General features: G+C 47.6%; 1 protein-coding gene across 4 annotated transcripts in view; it reads right to left on the bottom strand.

The window, feature by feature from the left end:
• Positions 1 to 2,791: 2,791 nt before the first annotated feature.
• The window catches only part of Il1rl2 (interleukin 1 receptor like 2), a 34,859-nt gene continuing 20,432 nt past the window's right edge, over positions 2,792 to 17,218 (bottom strand). For 3 of the 4 annotated variants that reach the window (XM_021258126.2, XM_004844728.4, XM_021258127.2), the window contains exons 9-11: positions 13,975 to 14,118; positions 6,746 to 6,907; positions 2,792 to 5,365 (exon numbers count right to left, since the gene is read on the bottom strand). In XM_021258126.2, the coding sequence (XP_021113785.2) occupies positions 4,947 to 5,365; positions 6,746 to 6,907; positions 13,975 to 14,118 (725 nt within the window). In that variant the 3' untranslated portion in view covers positions 2,792 to 4,946. The remainder of the gene's footprint in view (positions 5,366 to 6,745; positions 6,908 to 13,974; positions 14,119 to 17,218) is intronic. The other variant, XM_021258128.2, reaches the window with a different exon arrangement.

The following is a 17,218-nucleotide window of genomic DNA, read 5'->3' as shown; positions in this document are numbered from 1 at the left end:
CCTCTCCCAAATTGCCATCAGGTCTCTTTCACTGGGGAACTGATGGTTTCTCCACCTTATGGCCTCCGGAAGGATTCCCTTCTTCAGCCACAGGCATTCATTCTAAAACCCCTAGTGGATGCCTGAAACTTTAGATAGTAAGCTCTGTCTATACCATCTTCCCTGTACATACGTACTTCTGATAAAAGTTTAATTTATAAATTAGGCACAGGAAGAGATCAGCAACAATAAATACTAATAAAATAGAGCAACTATAAAATAAACTGCAATAAAAGTTATGGGAGGATGGTCCCTCTCTCCCAAAATGTTTTATTGCTCTGTCCTCTCCCTTCTTCTTATGATGTGAGATGATTCTTAAGTGACACCAAGACCAGGCAGGAAGGACAGTAGCCAGGGGTCCATCAGGACAGGTGAGCTCTAGGGATCTCAGAAAAGTCTGGGGAACCCTGTCACATTGGGTAGGGACAGCAGCCAGCAGCCCCCACAATACAGGGCATGGCTTCAGATCCCAAAGGTCTCAGGACAGAGCACACTGTCTTAAGAACTTTGTGTGTGTGTGATTTTAAGAAACTAATAGAAAATTTAAGATTCTCCCAAATCATAAGTTGCCTACTACAAAATATTCAATGTCGATTGATCTTTTTCTCCTGTAATTGATGTTTTTCCCTAAATATCATGGTCAGAGTTCTTTCAAATGTGTCCACACTGAAAGTCCACCCTGTGCTCCACACATGTTATCTGTTATGGTTTATATCTAGGTGTCCCTCAAGAATCTCATGCACACACAGGCAGATGAGTGGATGATAGGGTTTATATTCCGCCTGCTGTTAGGAGGCAGGGTCTGGTCAGAAGGATCCAGTCACTCTGGGCATAGCCTAAAGGGGTTCATCTTCCTCCCCAGCTCCTCCACTGGCTGCCATGAGACAAGCACCTTTACTCCACCAGACCTTCTGCCATGCTGTCCTTCCTTGAAGCCAGTAACTATAACTTAAAAACATGAACCAAAATAAGCCTCTCCTCGTTTAAGTTGTAGATGTCCGGTACTGTGTCTCAGTGATGAAAAAGTGACAATGACATCATCTCCTCTGCTCTCAGAAGAAGTCCCAGAAGGCTGATCAGCTTCTCAAGGCCAGCACAGGTTATGAGGAAGAGGTAAGTTCCAAACTCAAGACCCTCTTCTTCTTCTTCTTAAAACTTGCAGGCACACAGCCACCAGGTCCCCAGGTTTCTGGGAGGCAGGCAGGTCAGGCAAAAAGTGAACCTGCATCAACTCCAGTGAGAGTGTTTATTCCAGGAATTTGTGCCAGGAGAAGATGAGTAGGTAACACACAGCCTCCTTCCTTGACCCCATTCATCCTAAAATCCCCAGAAGTTCAGAAGCCTCCACTCAAAGCCATAAAAGGAATTCTCAATTCTGAGTGCCAAACCACATATACACTTAAATGCCGCTAGTCTGTTCACTGCTGGGCAAAAATAAAACAAAAATCTAAAAATCTAAAAAACTGCTTCCACATCCCAGAAGAAATTAGAGTCACTCAGAAGTCTTAATTGTGTACTTCTGGAAAACGGTTTCCACATTTTTGTTACAATATTATGCATATAGCTCCAACCATGGCCACTGTCGTGGGACCTAGAGTTCTAGCATGTTTGCTGTAGGGGGAAGAACCAGCTAGCAAACTGAGACATTTGTCTTGGCTCTGTCACAGATTATTGGATATTCCCAGCTCGTCCCTTGGTGTTCCTGTGGCCTCCATTTCTGCCATGGTGAACAACAGCTGGACCAAAGTCTGGGTCTCCATAGCTTCCTTATAATGGCAGCACAGCAATGAGAATTCTCACTGGGCGAGGAGAGAAGATCTGAGACTCTGGATACCCCAGGACTCTCGGGTCTGTGGTCTCCCTTCCTGAGGTTTTAGCTTTTAAATTCTTTAGATTAGTTTAGTTTAAAAACCTTTAGTTAACTGGGACATTGTATCACTCACATCAGCACAGGAAGAAAAGTCTACAAGATATTCTGAAGGAGAGACCACACGCCTATAACTTTTGTTATCGTACACTGTTACAACTGTTCTATTATTATTTATTGTTGCTAATCTCTTCCTGCACCTGATTTATACATTAAATTTTATCATAAGAAAACATGGTATCTATCTGGTCTGGTATTATCCAGTTTCAGGACTCCATAAAGGAGATGTCTTGAACTCTGCCACCTGCAAATAGTGAGGGACACTGCATCTGAGGGGACTTGTAACTCATCTGTGACATACCAGCCAGGGAGCTCTGGGACAGATAACCATTAGAATACCACTAAAAATCCAGGCTGTGTTACTACCCAAGTAATTTTTAGATTCCATATGACTCATTTGCCCAACTTGCTTATTACTGGTCCTCTGTGTCAAATCCTGTAAAATTCTGAGATTATATCTTATAAAAACAAAACAAAAGCAGTTTAGTGCAGAGTCCTTATTCCAGGCCTATGGACCTTCTATACAGTACCACTGAAGAGCTTGGAAAAGTCTATCAAACTTCTGAAATTGTAACCAAGATTTTAAGTGTATGTGGGTTGTTCTAGAGAGATATCCATGGCTTTTATCCAATTATCAAATGAGAGAGTCACGCTAAAAGGTCAGGACCTACCGCTTTAGTATGAGCCTTATCCATCTTCAAAATATATGTCTACATTTTTACAAATCCCTCATCAGAGTAATGGTCTGACTGTAAGAGAGTTCAACCCAGCCCAGTGCTCTGTCTTGGTTATTTTTCTTACCTCTGAGACACAATAACCAACATGCACAACTTAAAACAGGCAAGGTTTATTATGGCTCACAGTTTGCAGGAGCTTCAGTCCATATCAGCTGGCTCTACCACAGCGTGACATGACAGAGGAGAAATAGCTCCTGGCATAGCAGGCAGGAAGCAGAGAGAGATCAAGGAAGGAGGAAGGAGAGAGACCATTCCAGTCAACGCCCCCAGTGACTACCTCCTCCATCCAGCCTTCACCTCCCAATATCACATTCAGCTGTAAACTCATCAGGGGACTAATATACGTGTGAGTATCACATCCCTATGATCCAATCACCTCCCAAAAGCCCCACCTATGAGTGCATGAAGCTTTAGGGTGACATCCATACCCTATACCATATATAGGGTTTATACCATAGCACACTCAAAATGTAAATTGACAGTCTTAGTGAGAAAAGGAGCTCTTCTGTAGGACACAAAACATATTTTAATAAAAATAAAATTTAAATGTGCTAATATAATCCATTAATATTATTACATTAATAATATATTTTAAATACTTTTAAACAATAAAAAACTTAAGACATATACTAGTGAAGGGGAAGTTTTTTAATTTAAAAGTAAAATTCTAGTTAAGGAATTCATCAACATGGCTGGCTTTTTAAGGGCCAGAGATGGTCAGAAATGCTTTATTCTTTAGATGAGTTGGTTTTCTCTTTTGTTGACAACAAGGACACATGTCTTGGGAATGCTGTCAGGATACATGCAGAGTCACTGGAGAATGGGCTTCCTGAAACTCCAGGCATGTGAGGAGGGAGTGGCTTAGAGAAAACATATCATGATCCTCCTGCTTTCCTGGCTGAGCCATGCTCCTGCCTTCCTGCAGCTTTTAGAGAGAAAACATCTAGAAGATGGGGATTCCCAAATGGGACTAGGGGAGATTCTCAAATCCCCTCCACACCAAGAGTCTGTGACCACTCACTCACACATTGACATCCAGATTTCACAGCCCAGTGGGTGGTTCAGATGGGCAGCAATAGTGTCACATGCTCTCACATGACTGGTGGCTGCCTAGCATGGTTGGGTCCCTTAGCCAGACACTAGCAAGGGCTCCACAAAGGAAGACAGATGCCATCACCAGACTCCTGCCTGCCCTGTCCAGCATGGCTGCCCCTCTCCAGGGTCTAAGCAGGAGAGGAGACCCACAGAGGGTAGGGAGGATGGAATGAGAAAGTAGCCAGCCCTTTGTTCTTCAATGCAAAGAGACAAACAGCTTTTTGTCCCTTTCCCAGCAAGACTTCCATGAGGAATTAAGCTTCCCACGTGAGAGAAGAAAAAGAAGTAAAGAAATGGCCAAGAGCTGACTGGAAGAACCCTAAATGAGCTCATCATGGTGCAGGGTGGACAGCTAACTTTGAGTATTAACCCTCAGTGAGTTGCTAAGTCAGAGAGGGGGACCTGTGATGGGTGTGTGCTCACTAGTCAGACACTTGCACTGCTCCACTTGGACAGATGCCACGCCTCAGTGTGGGTCCCCAAGATCCATTCACTGTTCAGTTCGGTTGTCACAAGTGTAAAAAGAAAAGGTGGAAAATTTCTTACTTATGGTGGCTTCACAGATACTCTTTGGGGCCTACTGGGTACATGACCACTGTGAAAGGGTGGTGGCACCACACTGGGTCCCCACTAGTCTAGGTGCCATCTGAGTGCCTTCCAGGGACACCATGCTGACACTGGTTACAGCTGTTCATCCTATTCATTGGCCCTGGAGGAAGCAGGGGGATTCAAGCTCTGTAAATACTGCCTGAGGACCAGAGGCCTGGGGACACTAGATGGGACAAGCCCAGTGTAGCTCTCTCCATCAGCCTCCTCATGCCACACAATGACCTCCTGGCACCTGGACTGCACAGGCCCCCACCTTGGGCATCACGGGCTGAACCTTCTGACACCTGGACCTCCTCTCTGCAGCCCTCTGCTGCCATCCCCAGGGCCCAACACAGAACATCCCAGCATCAGGCGAGGCTTCCTGGGGCCTTTGGAGAGCTGCTGTCATTCCCTGAAGAAGCAGCTCTGCTGATCAAAACAAACAACAGTGACAAACACAAGCCCTCGCAGGACACAAACAGGCCAGCTCCAGGGCAAGCAGCCTTATCCTTGCTGTGACCCTGGCCAGCAGTGAGCCACCAGGTGGGGACATACCCAAGTCAGTGGGTAACAGGCCCCACGTTGGGCTCCCACTTGCCTGCCGTGTAGATGTAGGGTGTGTGCCGCTGCAGCTGGGCCAGGGGAAATGGTGGGTATCTTCTGGGTGGCATATGGTACCTCACTTTCTTCCAAAACTTGGTCTTGGAGCACTGTGACTGTTCTGTGGAGTCCCCGCGCCACCTCACAGCCCCATGCTTCTGTCGGATGTACTGGATGGACTCCGGCATGGTGCTGTAGTCCTCAATCCTCTCCAGCTCAATGAGAATCACCTTCATCCCATCCTGGATGAGTGCACTGTAGACTGCAATCTGCTCTTCCGACAGGTTCTTCAACAGGCCGCAGCTGGATGACTGGCGGGTGAGGATGACAATCAGCCTCCTGCAGAGCTTGATGTTCTCATCTATGACATTGGCCACAGCTGGAATAAAGAAGAGACATTTAGAGGAGCTGAAGACTCAGCCTGGGGCAGAAAGTTTCAGAGAATATCAGAAAGGGTCCCTGAGAAGAGAAAATGGACCTTACAATAAACAGATTAGAATAGAGTTTAAAATTTTTTAACATCCAGCACCCCCCTGGGAAGTCTTCCAAGATTTCCCTGAAGAACTGGGCTTCTGTGCGCTTGAATTTGTCCCACAACCCACAGTTATCACACCACAGATCCCCAGAATAGCTGAAGGTCTGGGGTAGATTGGATAATGAACATAATTTTCTTTTTAAAAAATAGATTTTTAGAAGGGCAGAGGAAATGTAGTTAGTGCAAAAGCTGTGTTAATCTCGTTGTTGTGTTTTCCTCTTGCTCTTTACAGTTACGTAGGAGACCAGATCCATAGGACTCATTTGGAAAGCACATAGCACACCCTGCTGGCAGTTTGTTGGATGGGGTAGGGGTCTCAACAGACATGGCTCTGAAGACATTATTTGGTATGCAAGTGCTCCCCACAGGGAGGAACATCGGGCTCTCACCAGCACAATGGTGACTTATTTTTGTATTTCTAGTGCCTAGACCAGTGCCTAGCATGTAGAGGGTCTCAAAAAAGATCTGCTGAATGACTGACTGAATGATACCCAGTGGAAAGAAGCTGTCTGCTTTAGAATCTGGTCAGTTTACTGCACAACCATTGAAGATGGAGGACAGGAGCTTTGGGGCTCCATGTGTGGAACGAGCTGAGCTCCACACCACACCTTCTACAGTAAGTTCTCCAAGCTGAGGTGGGGAAGGGTTCTTATCCCCATTTCACAGGTGAGGCAACAGTGGTTCAAAGATGCTGAACAAATTTAGGTTCAGGAGGAGCAAGTGGTTGAGGTTTATAAAATCAGCTTTAAACATGACCTGATTTATATAAAGTGATGGGAAACTTCTGCAGGTAGTCACAATGACTGGAGAATAAATGATCCCATGTCTCCAAGACTATCACTGGTTACCCGTTGGTGAGATTGGGTTAACCATAAGGCTCCGAAGTGAGGCTCACATTACTGCCACCAGTGAGACTCCCAGACTCTGTGGCACAGCCATGAGATGGAGGAGAGAGGAGAGTTTGGCTCCTACCCTCATTCGGGGATGGCAGCTCCAGAGTCTTGGGTCATAGACTTCCTGCGGTCCATGGGGAGGGGCTTGGAGCCGCCACCCTTTGCAATGTGAAGGACAGGAGTAGTTCCTTATTTGTTTTGTTTTTTGTTCCTCTTGCTTGTGGTCCTGGGAATGGAACTTGGGACCATGTACATGCCCTTGAGCTATGTCCCCAGCCCCAAGAGGTTCCATTTTGGTCATTTGCTAATTTCTAGCTCACTTAGAACCCACCTTGTCCAGGGAAATCGTCCCTGCCGAATATAAATAACTTATATCCACACTGCCTCTCCAGCACCTCAGGCAGGAGCTTCAACACCAGCATGTCCACCTTGTGGCACTGGTTGTCCCTTTTAGGCTTGGGGTACAGGACGTAGGCGTCGTACAGCTTCCCATCTGAAAAGGAAATGGGGCAAACTCATGTCCAGATCCCACCAAGTTTCTTCTTGTGCACAAAGCAAGCACCTGTATTTGCTGCCATGGTGTCCTCTGGCTTAGGTGCAATGGCTTCTAAGTGCCTGGCTAGCTGACCTGGCCCTGCCATGCTACCACACTGCAGCCCCACCATTAGCCCAGCAGGGACAAGACCTGCTCAAGAACGAGCGAGTCTGAGGTGGGACGGCGGCATCATTTCTGCAGTTCCTAATTCACCTCAAGTTTACTAAGGGATTCTAAGTGCACAGCTTCTTGTGATGAGGCTGAAAATGAGAAAATAGAGGCTCCACCAACATTACCCTCTGTGGGTGCCGGACAAGAGAGAATAGTCCCCTGTGCACAAACCAGAAGAGCTGAATCCCTGCCAAGAAGCCCCACCAGTGAATTCCAGGACTGCAGCAGGGAGAACAGCTCCCGAGTGGACTCTGAACCCGCCATGCAGTGCGGAGAAGCCAGTGTAACGCACCAGTCGCCATCCTGAGGAGGGGCAGGTGTTCGCCTGAGCAGCCCTGAGAGCAGCAGCTGCACACCAGGGCCAAGATGAGCAAGTCACAGGGTGGGTCTAATGAGGAGGCTTGTTCATGTTCACAGAAACAAAACCACTGAAGGCACAATGAGAGGGCAGTTCAGTGAACAGGAGAAACAGCAAGGAAGAAAATGTCCTCCCTGTCTGGAGTTCTCGAAAGAAATTCACAGAGGACTCCGGGCAGCTCTTGGGTTTGAAAAAGCAGGGAGGGCCTGGACAAAAGTGAGGTTCCGAGAGTGGAGGTAGACAGGCGAGAAGGAGGGCAGCTTGGAACACATGAAGGAGGGGTGCAACGGTGCCTGCCGGGGAGTCCTGAGCATGAGGAACCCCCGCAAGCAGGCCGGATGGGAGGAGGCAGAGGAGGAAGCTGTGCCAGCTACAGGCATCTCTTTGGTAAACACGGCATGGAGCTTCAGGTCATTTGGAAAATCAAAGGAACGTAGTGAGGACCAACAGGGCCGAAGTCCTTGCTTTCCCTTTTCATGGGAGTTTATCTGCTGCACAGACGTGGAGAGGGGTAGTTCTGGGATTAACAAGAGAAAGAAAAATCTCAAATTGTTCTCGTCTCATCTAAATAACAGTAGGTGATGCATGCAGAACATGTTTTTGTGTTGCCTTTTCTCATTCTGTCAGTTCTCACACCAACCACAGGGACCTGAAGGTCTCTGCTCACGAGCATGATAATACACACACATCCACACAAACTTGCAGCTGTGCACACACAGGCACACACACATGCACAGCTACATACATATCCAATTGCACACACCCTTGTACACATGCATATTTACACATGTACACACACACTTGCATGCACCAGCAGCCTTAACACATGCACAGTTACATCTGTACCCACATACAATCTTGCTCACTTGCACAGGGACATGTGCACGCTTCCATGCATCTGCAGCTGTGCAAATACATGGGCACACACATGCACATTTACACAGATACCTGCACAGATGTGCAATTGTACAAAAGTGCACAGTTACTCATATATCTGCATGCATATAATTGTGCACACATGCAAGCACACACAAGCATGCTCCTTCTCTGCCTCCCCACCCCTGTATCGGAAGGAATCTGTGTGAGAGCCAGGACTCTGGCTCCCTGCTCTGCCCTCAGCACCAGGAGCAGGCCATGCCCAGAGCTCTCAGTCAGGTCTCTGTAACGAGGTCTGACTGCAGCTTGAGTTTACTAAGGCAAGGATGGAGAGTTCTAGATCCCAGGCAGAGTCAGCTTTTTATTGAACAGGACCACAGGGTGTGCACTAAAGGGATGTTTGATTTGTGTCCAGAGATGGCCTAAACCCTACACCGCTAAAGTCCTCTGGAGTCACAAGATGGAGCAGCAAGGCCATGAAGTGGGCATTTTTCTGTGGGAAATTTGACATCACAGATTTGATATTCCATAGCTGGAAAATTTTTATGAAGAAAGGAAAAAATGAAAGAAAAAAAAGAGAAGGATTCTATGTTGCAGGCAGTACCTGGGTTCAAGGCCCCTGTGTCCCAGGCTCTGCCATGGGCACCTTCTCTTCTCTCCCTCTCTCCCCACTGGCTCTGATTAAAAAGCAAACAGGGCCAGGGATTTAGCTCAGTGGTTCTGCCGCTTGCCTCGAAAGCACAAGGTCCTGAGTTCCATCCCTGGTACCAAAAAAAAAAAAAAAAAAAAAAAGGGAGAGAGAGCAAATAAACCACTTTTGCTAAGTGCATTCCCTTTGATACTATTCCACATCTGCTGCTTTTTGCAAGGAATGAGGACACAGATACTCCTTGTGGTCCAAATAGAAAAAGATTTGGGTAAAAAAATTCTCACACCTTTTAAAAACTCAAAACATAGAAATGCCCCAATTTCCTGTTTTTCTTTTTTCTTCCTAAGGTTTTGTTTCACTCCACTGCCAAGCCCAGGGTCCCTCACATGAGAGGCAAGCACCCTACCACTGAGCTACATGCCCCACCCTCTGATTCAGCTTTGCATAAAGATACAACCTGCTGACTTATTCTCTTCATCATTTTCAGATAGCCAATTTGTAATTTGTAATCCAGTGGCCAAGATTTCAAACATGTTGCAGGCCTGGGCTTTTTCCTTCAGCCCTCTGATTTTGAAGGGCCTGGTCAGCCTGCAGCACCTGGCATTCTTGGCTGTGCTCCTCACGGTTGACTGCAAGGGACATAGTAGAATCCTTGGATTTTGAGTAAGGAAGCTGAGACCAGCAAGACTATGTTATTTCCCTGAAGTGCACAGCTCTGATGGAAACTCAAGCCTGCTGTCCTCCTGAGGTGGACAAAACAAGACTCCAAAGGAGACAATTTGCAAAGCCTGACCCTGATCTATCCTGTGCCCCTGTGCCAGGCTGCATTCTCCAGGAAAACCTGAGTAACACTTCTGGCCCCAAAGCTTCTTTCAGAACTTCATCCACAAAAAGTGGAATCCATTTCCACTCCTTTAAAACTAGTCAGCTTCAAAAAATAAATAAATGTGAAAATAAAGCTAGTTCAGCGTCCATAGCTGCCTTGACAAGTGGGATGTGGCAGATCTGACACTAGAAATTCAGGTTACACAGGAAAATAACACCTTCCCCAGGCCTCTCTTGCTCCTGCCACACCCGCCTCAGGGAGTGGCCACCATGCTAGGGGGAGGACATTCCTAGGAGAGCCCTTGTGGAGAGGCGCTGAGGTTTCCAGCCAACTGCCAAGGTCAACTTCCAGTCATCAGCTAAGGCCCCAGACACCCAGACCTGAAACGGACCCAGTGTGCTTGTCCCCATTCCTGGACTACAGAACCCACAAGCCAAATGGGTTGTCATTTCATGCCATTATCTCTGAGGTAATCTGCTTCCCAGTTGTAGTTACTGGAACAGCAGCTGAGGAGATAACCGCACAAATGGCAAATGCTGGATGTCTCCCAACTGCTGAGTTCATTAAGAAAATTCCAGAAATGTAGACATACTGGTGAGCATTCTGAGGAGGTAGGCCATGTGAGCGATGTACTACACCTCTCTGTGACAGGAGCTGACCAATTTCTCCATGTCCTGGCCAGGTCCTTTCATTTTCTGATAAGATCCCACAGTCTACCCTGGATGGTAAAGCATCTATGTGTGCCCTAATCAGCTGCTGGCCAAATGTACAAGAGTTCATTTGAATAAATTAATATGTGTGAAAGATTGCCTCAAGCTTATTCAATTCCCTACTTTCTCTCAAAATGATATTCTCATCCACCCAGAACAGTGGGAAATCAGACAGATTCAATCGGACTTTTCTGTAACCATCTTTCCTTGGTTTGGTTTGTTTTGCTGAAACATGAATAAAAGGTTCCAGAAGGAAAGCCACCTAAAGCATGCCATACAGTTGTTTTGGGAATGTTGTGGACAAGATTCCTCCCATCATGCCCTTTTAGATGAGGACTGTACAGCTTTCTTTCCTTTGGGAAGGAGTCCTGGGTGGGTAAAGCCACGTTCTCTCCAGAACATTTGAAAGGTGTCTATGATCACACATAATGAATCTCACAATGACCTTTGTTTTAGCTTTGAAAGCAAATTCACCTTTTAAAACAAAGACATGTCATTTACTCTACCCTTGCCTTGTTTTACCATTCTAAACTTCATTTCCCTTTGTTTGTCTTGTCTGATTTGTTTTGCTCTTAGTCATGCTGTGTGCAAATATTTCACCACTCTGACCTGGAGAAAGAGAAGGCGACCCAGGCCCATCTCTCCAGCAGATCTGTGAGCAGATCCTTCTGTTCTGGATGCACTTGCCTGACTGCCAGGAGAACCCTGAAGGCACCCAAGTTTGACAGAGAATAAAGAGAGCTTCTGACTTCTGCCACACCAGTGTGTGATCCTCATACTGAAGCCTGGGGTTCCAATCACCTGACTATTAATGGTGCTGCAAAGCTAGACCCAGATATCTGGAAATAAAGGACTTATCTCAACAAAGACACAATTTCTTTCTTCCTCCTTTGCATTTCCACCCTTTGCTCTGTGTGTGTCCAGAACACCCAGAAAATCTCCTTCCAGCCAGCAGGGCTGCAGCCGGGCTCCAGCAAAGGGTGGGGCCCCTGCTTTCTCAGATGTGTCACGATTCCTTTCTTCTCTTCCTGCTGAACTCAACCTCACTGAGACCTTGGCACAGCACAGTCACTTGTGGCCATAGTCACACTCCTAGGAGTCACAGTGAGTCACAGGGGACACATATCAAGAGATTAGGGGAGCCACAGCTTTAGGAAAGACCACATAAAGAGGTGCAGTCCCCTGTTAGGCAACAAAGCAGAAAGCAGCCAAACCACTCAGATCCATGTCAGAGAAAGTAAATGGTGTTTGGGAGTCTCTTCTCACCCAGACACAGCCAGGATCAGAGGACAGTCTTGGAGGCTGAAACAGGGCAGCCTCTGCAGGAACCACTGCAGAGAGCAGACCCAGCCCCCAATCTGACCACTTTGTGCTGGGTCAGACATTCAGGGCCATGTGATGCTTTTGCCATTGAGAGGAGTTTGTCACCTTCTACACAGCTCAGAGGTCCCCAGTGTCTGTGGTTATCACTGATTTGTTTTTCAGTGCTGGAGAAGGACCCCAGGGTCTCAGGCATGCTACACACAAACTCTACCACCAAGGTCCACCCCAGCCTCTGGGCTGCCAATTTTTAGTCAGGAGATTTAACTTAGAATAGAGTCCAAGGGAGGAGACCTGTGCTTATCATAGACAGGCACTCGGGCTGTGACTTTCTATGCCAAGCAAGCATTTCCGTGCCCTCCCTGCGTCGGGTACCACAGACCACACTCAAGCCTCACTGACCCTGCTCATGCCAGCCCTGCGCAGCTCTGCACTGGGAAGGCACTGATTCACCCACTTCCCGGGACACTTCTTTCTGCCTTATAGGAATTTTTCCATGAAATTAGAGGACATTAAAGCAGATTACTGCTTTCTTTCCAGGTTTTACTAGATCATATCCATTCTGAGACCTAAAGTGCATAGAGTCACAGGCACGAGGGTGAGGAATGCCTGTCCCCCTCAGGTTCAGGTCACTTGGAGGCATCTGTGTGTCAGAGTGCTGCCAGGACACAGGTGCCACAGACGAAGACCCAGAGCAGCACTCCCCAGGGCTCTGCTGGGTGTTTCCCTGGGCCCTCAGCACTGTTCCAGGCAGGGTGTGGCCTCCTCTCCTCTCCTCTCCTCTCCTCTCTTCTCCTTCTTTCTCTTCTTTCTTTCCTCCCACCTGTTCCTTTCCTCCCTTCTTTCCTTTTCTTTCATTTCTTTCCTTTCTCCTTCCCTCCATTCCCTTTCCTTCCTTCTTTCATTTCTTATTTCCTTCCTCCCTTCCTTTCTTCCTTCTTTCTTTCCTTCTTATCTTCTGTTATGGTTTCTATCTGGATTTCACCTAAAGCCTCATGAGCTCCTGGATGGGGCTTTGGGAGATGATTGGATCATGGGGATGTGATATTCATGGGTGGGCTAGTCCACAGATGTGTTTACAGCTTAATGTGATGTTGGGAGGTGAAGCCAGGGTGGAGGAGGTGGTCACTGGGGCTTGGCCTGGAAGAGTCTATCTCCCTCTCCCTTGAGTCCTCTCTGCTTCCTACCTGCCCTGCCAGAAACTGTTTCCTCTCTTCAATGCCCCTCTGCCGTGCTGCCCTATCTTGGAGCCAGCCGACTATGGACAGAAACGTCTACAAAATAGGAGCCAAAATAAACCTCTCCTCCTTTAACTTGTGGGTGCTGAATGTTGCATCCCAGCAAGGAGAAAGTAAATATGACATTTTCCTTCCTTTCTTCCTTCCCTCCTTCCTTTCTTCTTTCTTTCCCTCTTTCCCTCCTTCCTTCCCTCCCTCCTTCTTTCTTTTCTTCCTTCCTTCTTTCCTTTCTCTTTTCTTTTCCATCCCTCCTTCCTTTCCTCCTTCCTTTCCTCCTTCCTTCCTTCCTTCCTTGCTTCTTTCCTTCCTTCAGCTGAGAAAGAGAAGATATTTTAAATATCTTTCTAATTTCACACAGAGAGTAAGTGGAAAATTCAAGTTCAAACTCAGGTCTACCCCTGTCCAGTCTTGAGAGGTAGAGACGAGACTCTCTCCAGATGATGGCACTTTGCTCTGGAGAAATTCCCCTCTCCTTTTTTTTTTTGGTACCAGGGATCGAACTCAGGACCTTGCCCTTGCAAGGAGCCAGAACCATTGAGCTAAATCCCTGGCAGAAATTTCCCTCTCTAACACCAATGGAGGTGAGACCCCCCCCACACTTAGCCCCATTCACAGTGAGCCCCTGGAGATGACCTGCTCCCCCCTTCACGAGTCCTTCCTGGGCACTAGAAGCTTGCAGGACTCATGTGACAATGAAGCTGGTGATTGTGGACTATCATTTCTCTGAGGCATAGGTGGGGCCTGGGAGGTTCTTTCCTCTAACTTTGCCAACACCATGAAGTCCACATTTGTAAATATGATAAAAGTATACTTAGAATGATTACCCAGATGGTGGGGATTGATTTGGAGATATTTTTGATGGAAAACACACACTCACCTTCTCTGGTCTCAGCAGAATGAAAGGTACTTCGATACCAAAGTACGATGTCCACCTTAAAGATCCTGTAGACACCCAGAACTGAAGTGACCACGACCGCCAAAGCAACAAACCCTCCTATCAAGTACGCCCGAAAGTCTGGAGCTACAGGTGACAGCAAAATAGAAGAACAATACAATCACATTCTCCATGCCTTCGGATCACATGCGTATGTCAGGTGGAAAGGTGTCCTGTATCAGCAAGGGCACTGCTGAAATGCTTCTTTAATGTTAAATAACGAGTATGGAATGGGAGCATCCAATCTGACCTGGCCCATGGATTTTAGGGAACAAAGGAGCCCCAGGGAGCCTGACACAGGAAATCCTCAGAGTTCTGGTTGCAGGTGGCAGACACAGGGTGACTCCAAGTGTGTGACACTCTGACATCACCCTGTGTGGTCTCCCTGGCCAGTGTGACAGCCCCACAGGCCGAGCCTTGGCACATCTGTTGAGAATGTCCCTGATGGCCTTGCAGCATGTCAATGATAATGATCCTGCTACCCTGCTTTGCCAGGCACTCCACACTTGGCAGCAGGGCTCCTGTCCTAAAGAAAGGGCCCCTTGTACCTCGTCCCTGGAAGCCTCTCTGCAGGTACCACCCAGTGTGCCCCATTCTCTTGGGGCATCAGAAACACACAGGCTCCAAAAAGGTGTTCCACTGAGTCCATGAAGCACAAGCTCCCACAGCCCAGGCCTGGCCACCAAGGGATGGAAAAAAGGAACCGGGAGAGAGGAAGAGAAATGCAACCAAGGAGTCCCCAGGAAGGAGGGAATCAGGAATCAGAAAAGGGGAACAAGGAGGGAGGAAGCAGAATCCTCCTGGTTCCTAGAATCCACCTCACAACCGACTTCCTTCATGGGCCTTCCTGATCCTTCCCCTCACTCCAGGTTGTGTGGGGAAGGAGAAAGAAAATAAGGGAGTCTTTCTCTGAGCCCCCAGAGCACTTCCTTTTTACCATTTTATTAGCACACAGTGTTGCACAGATTAATGAGTTTTATTGTGGTGGATTTGTACATGTACATATTGTAATCATTTCTTTCCATCGCTTTCATGCCCCACCCACCACCCCAGTTTCACTTTTTTGGGGGGTAGGGGTTCAATGGATGTAATGTATTTTTATCAATTCATGCCCCTTATTGCCAAGTCTCACACCACACCATTCTTCCCTTCCTCTGTATAATAATATAGGAGTCTCCATCCTTTCTTGTCATCTTTTTTAGATTCCACATATTAAAGAGACCATGCAAGATTTGTCTTTCTGACTCTGGCTTGTTCCAGTCAAAAGAATGGTCTCCAGATCCAACTATTCCTGCAGATGACAAGAATCCATTCTTCCTTATGGCTGGACATGGTTCATTTGCATACACACCACATTTCTTTTTCCATCATCCAAAGTGCTCATCATGCTCTGCCTAGGCCATGCTGTGGTGCCAACACCTTGAGGTCCTGGATCTCCTGTTTATTACCGAGCACCTTTCAATCAAGATAAAGAGCAGTGACCAAAACACACAGGTGCCCCTCATCCCAAGCTGACCCACACATTCAGTCCCTAGGCAGCCAGGTGGAACTGCTCACTCTTCTGGTCAGGCAGCCCTGAGTCCTCGGGGTCCCCTGGCTTCTCCCACTCCCCTGTCCTCTTTGCCAGCTCCTTTCATTCCCTTTGGAGCAACAGTACCAGTGCTCCCTCCAGGAAGGCCCGGGCCTGGGGAGACAGAAGGTCTCAGCACTTCACTTCTGAGGTCTTAGAACTGCAAAGGGCCCCGAAAGGAAGCCTATGCCAGCAGTATTTATGAGGTTCATGTTCACACACAGAGCCCCTGTGAGGAGAGAAAGCCTTGAGTCCATTGTCCATTGCAAACCAGGAGTACTGATATCCACCTGAGCTCTGCAGTGAACTCAAAGATGACAACACAGAGGCAGGAGATTCTTGCACAAGTTCAAAGGCAACAGGGGCTTTGAGACAAAATAAATGGGAAACTTGCTGCAGATGAAGAAACAGTATCCACTATCAGAGCCCATGTGTCCACCAGCATGGAGATGCTGGGTGAGGACAGACAGAAAGGGATAGAGGACAGAAGAGGACAGCTGATATGAGCAAGGTCCTGGTGAGCCCTGCTTCAGACAGACCAAATAAGATTCGTTCAAAGCTGGAAACGTCCCTACCCAAATTAAGGAAGTCAAATGGGGAAGCTATCACCTTCACTTCACCACAAGCAAACCCACAGGAAGCCTGGATTGAAGAGGGTGAGGTTCCTAAGAACTCAGGGTGAACAAAACAGAGTGTAGCTGCCCGAAAACACATTGCCTGTGACTGGGAAGTGAGATTGGCAGAAATGAATGGACTCAGTGAGCAAGAGCTCCCTGATGGGCTGAAAACAAAGGGGAGAGCACACAGCTCCTCCCATCCCATGACTGACAGGTGAGGAGGTGACAGCTAAGCTAGCATCCACCCCCCTAACCCTGGGCTTAGCTCAGAACCCTTCTGAACACAGTTCATGTTGCCCTGGAAACGATCAAGTAGCGACAGACTAGGTTGGTAAATAAAGCACTCTTCCAGGGTGAGATGGATTTAATCTGTGAGCCCTCAGTTTCATGGAATGTCCAAAGCATCCCACAGCCAGCATCCCCCTTTTCCAGGGCCAACCCCAAGTCCCTCTTCTTTCTGGCCTGATTTAGGCTGTGTTTCTGCTGGAGGCCACTGGGGAGCACGGAGGCTGAAGGGTCTTCAGGCTCTGCTCTACTCCCTGATTGAAAAACAACTGTCCCCTCCCTCACTGCAAAGGCACCTCCTCCATCAAAATATGGGGCCCATAGCAGAGCCACGGTTGCCCCTCATCTGACTCTGTTCTCAGCAAATAGAGGTGGCCAGGAGGTACCTGGGATAAGGTGGATAGGGTAGCCCTGAATGCCAACCAGGGCTGCCAGCATCCTGGGAAAAGGAGGGACAGGGGACTAGCAAAGCCACAGCATCTTGGAAAAGAGATACAGCACCACTGGAAGGTACTGGACCAGACAATGTTCCTGAGGCAACAAAACCAGTCAGAAAACTAATACAAGCATCATTGGATGGCCCACAGTCATGGCCAGAATCAGGGCAGGGCTAAGAAATGCAATTTTTTAGAACTCACCAAATGTCAGACTCTGTGCTTGCTCTGACAAATCATCTCACCTCATTCTCCCAGACACTGCACAAGGGTAGTGACAA

This window comes from Heterocephalus glaber, unplaced genomic scaffold (genome assembly GCF_053883595.1).
Source record: "Heterocephalus glaber isolate CG9 unplaced genomic scaffold, H.glaber_assembly_v1.0 deba00000470, whole genome shotgun sequence".
Lineage (NCBI taxonomy): Eukaryota > Metazoa > Chordata > Mammalia > Rodentia > Bathyergidae > Heterocephalus > Heterocephalus glaber.
This window is presented reverse-complemented; position numbering and strand designations above follow the sequence as displayed.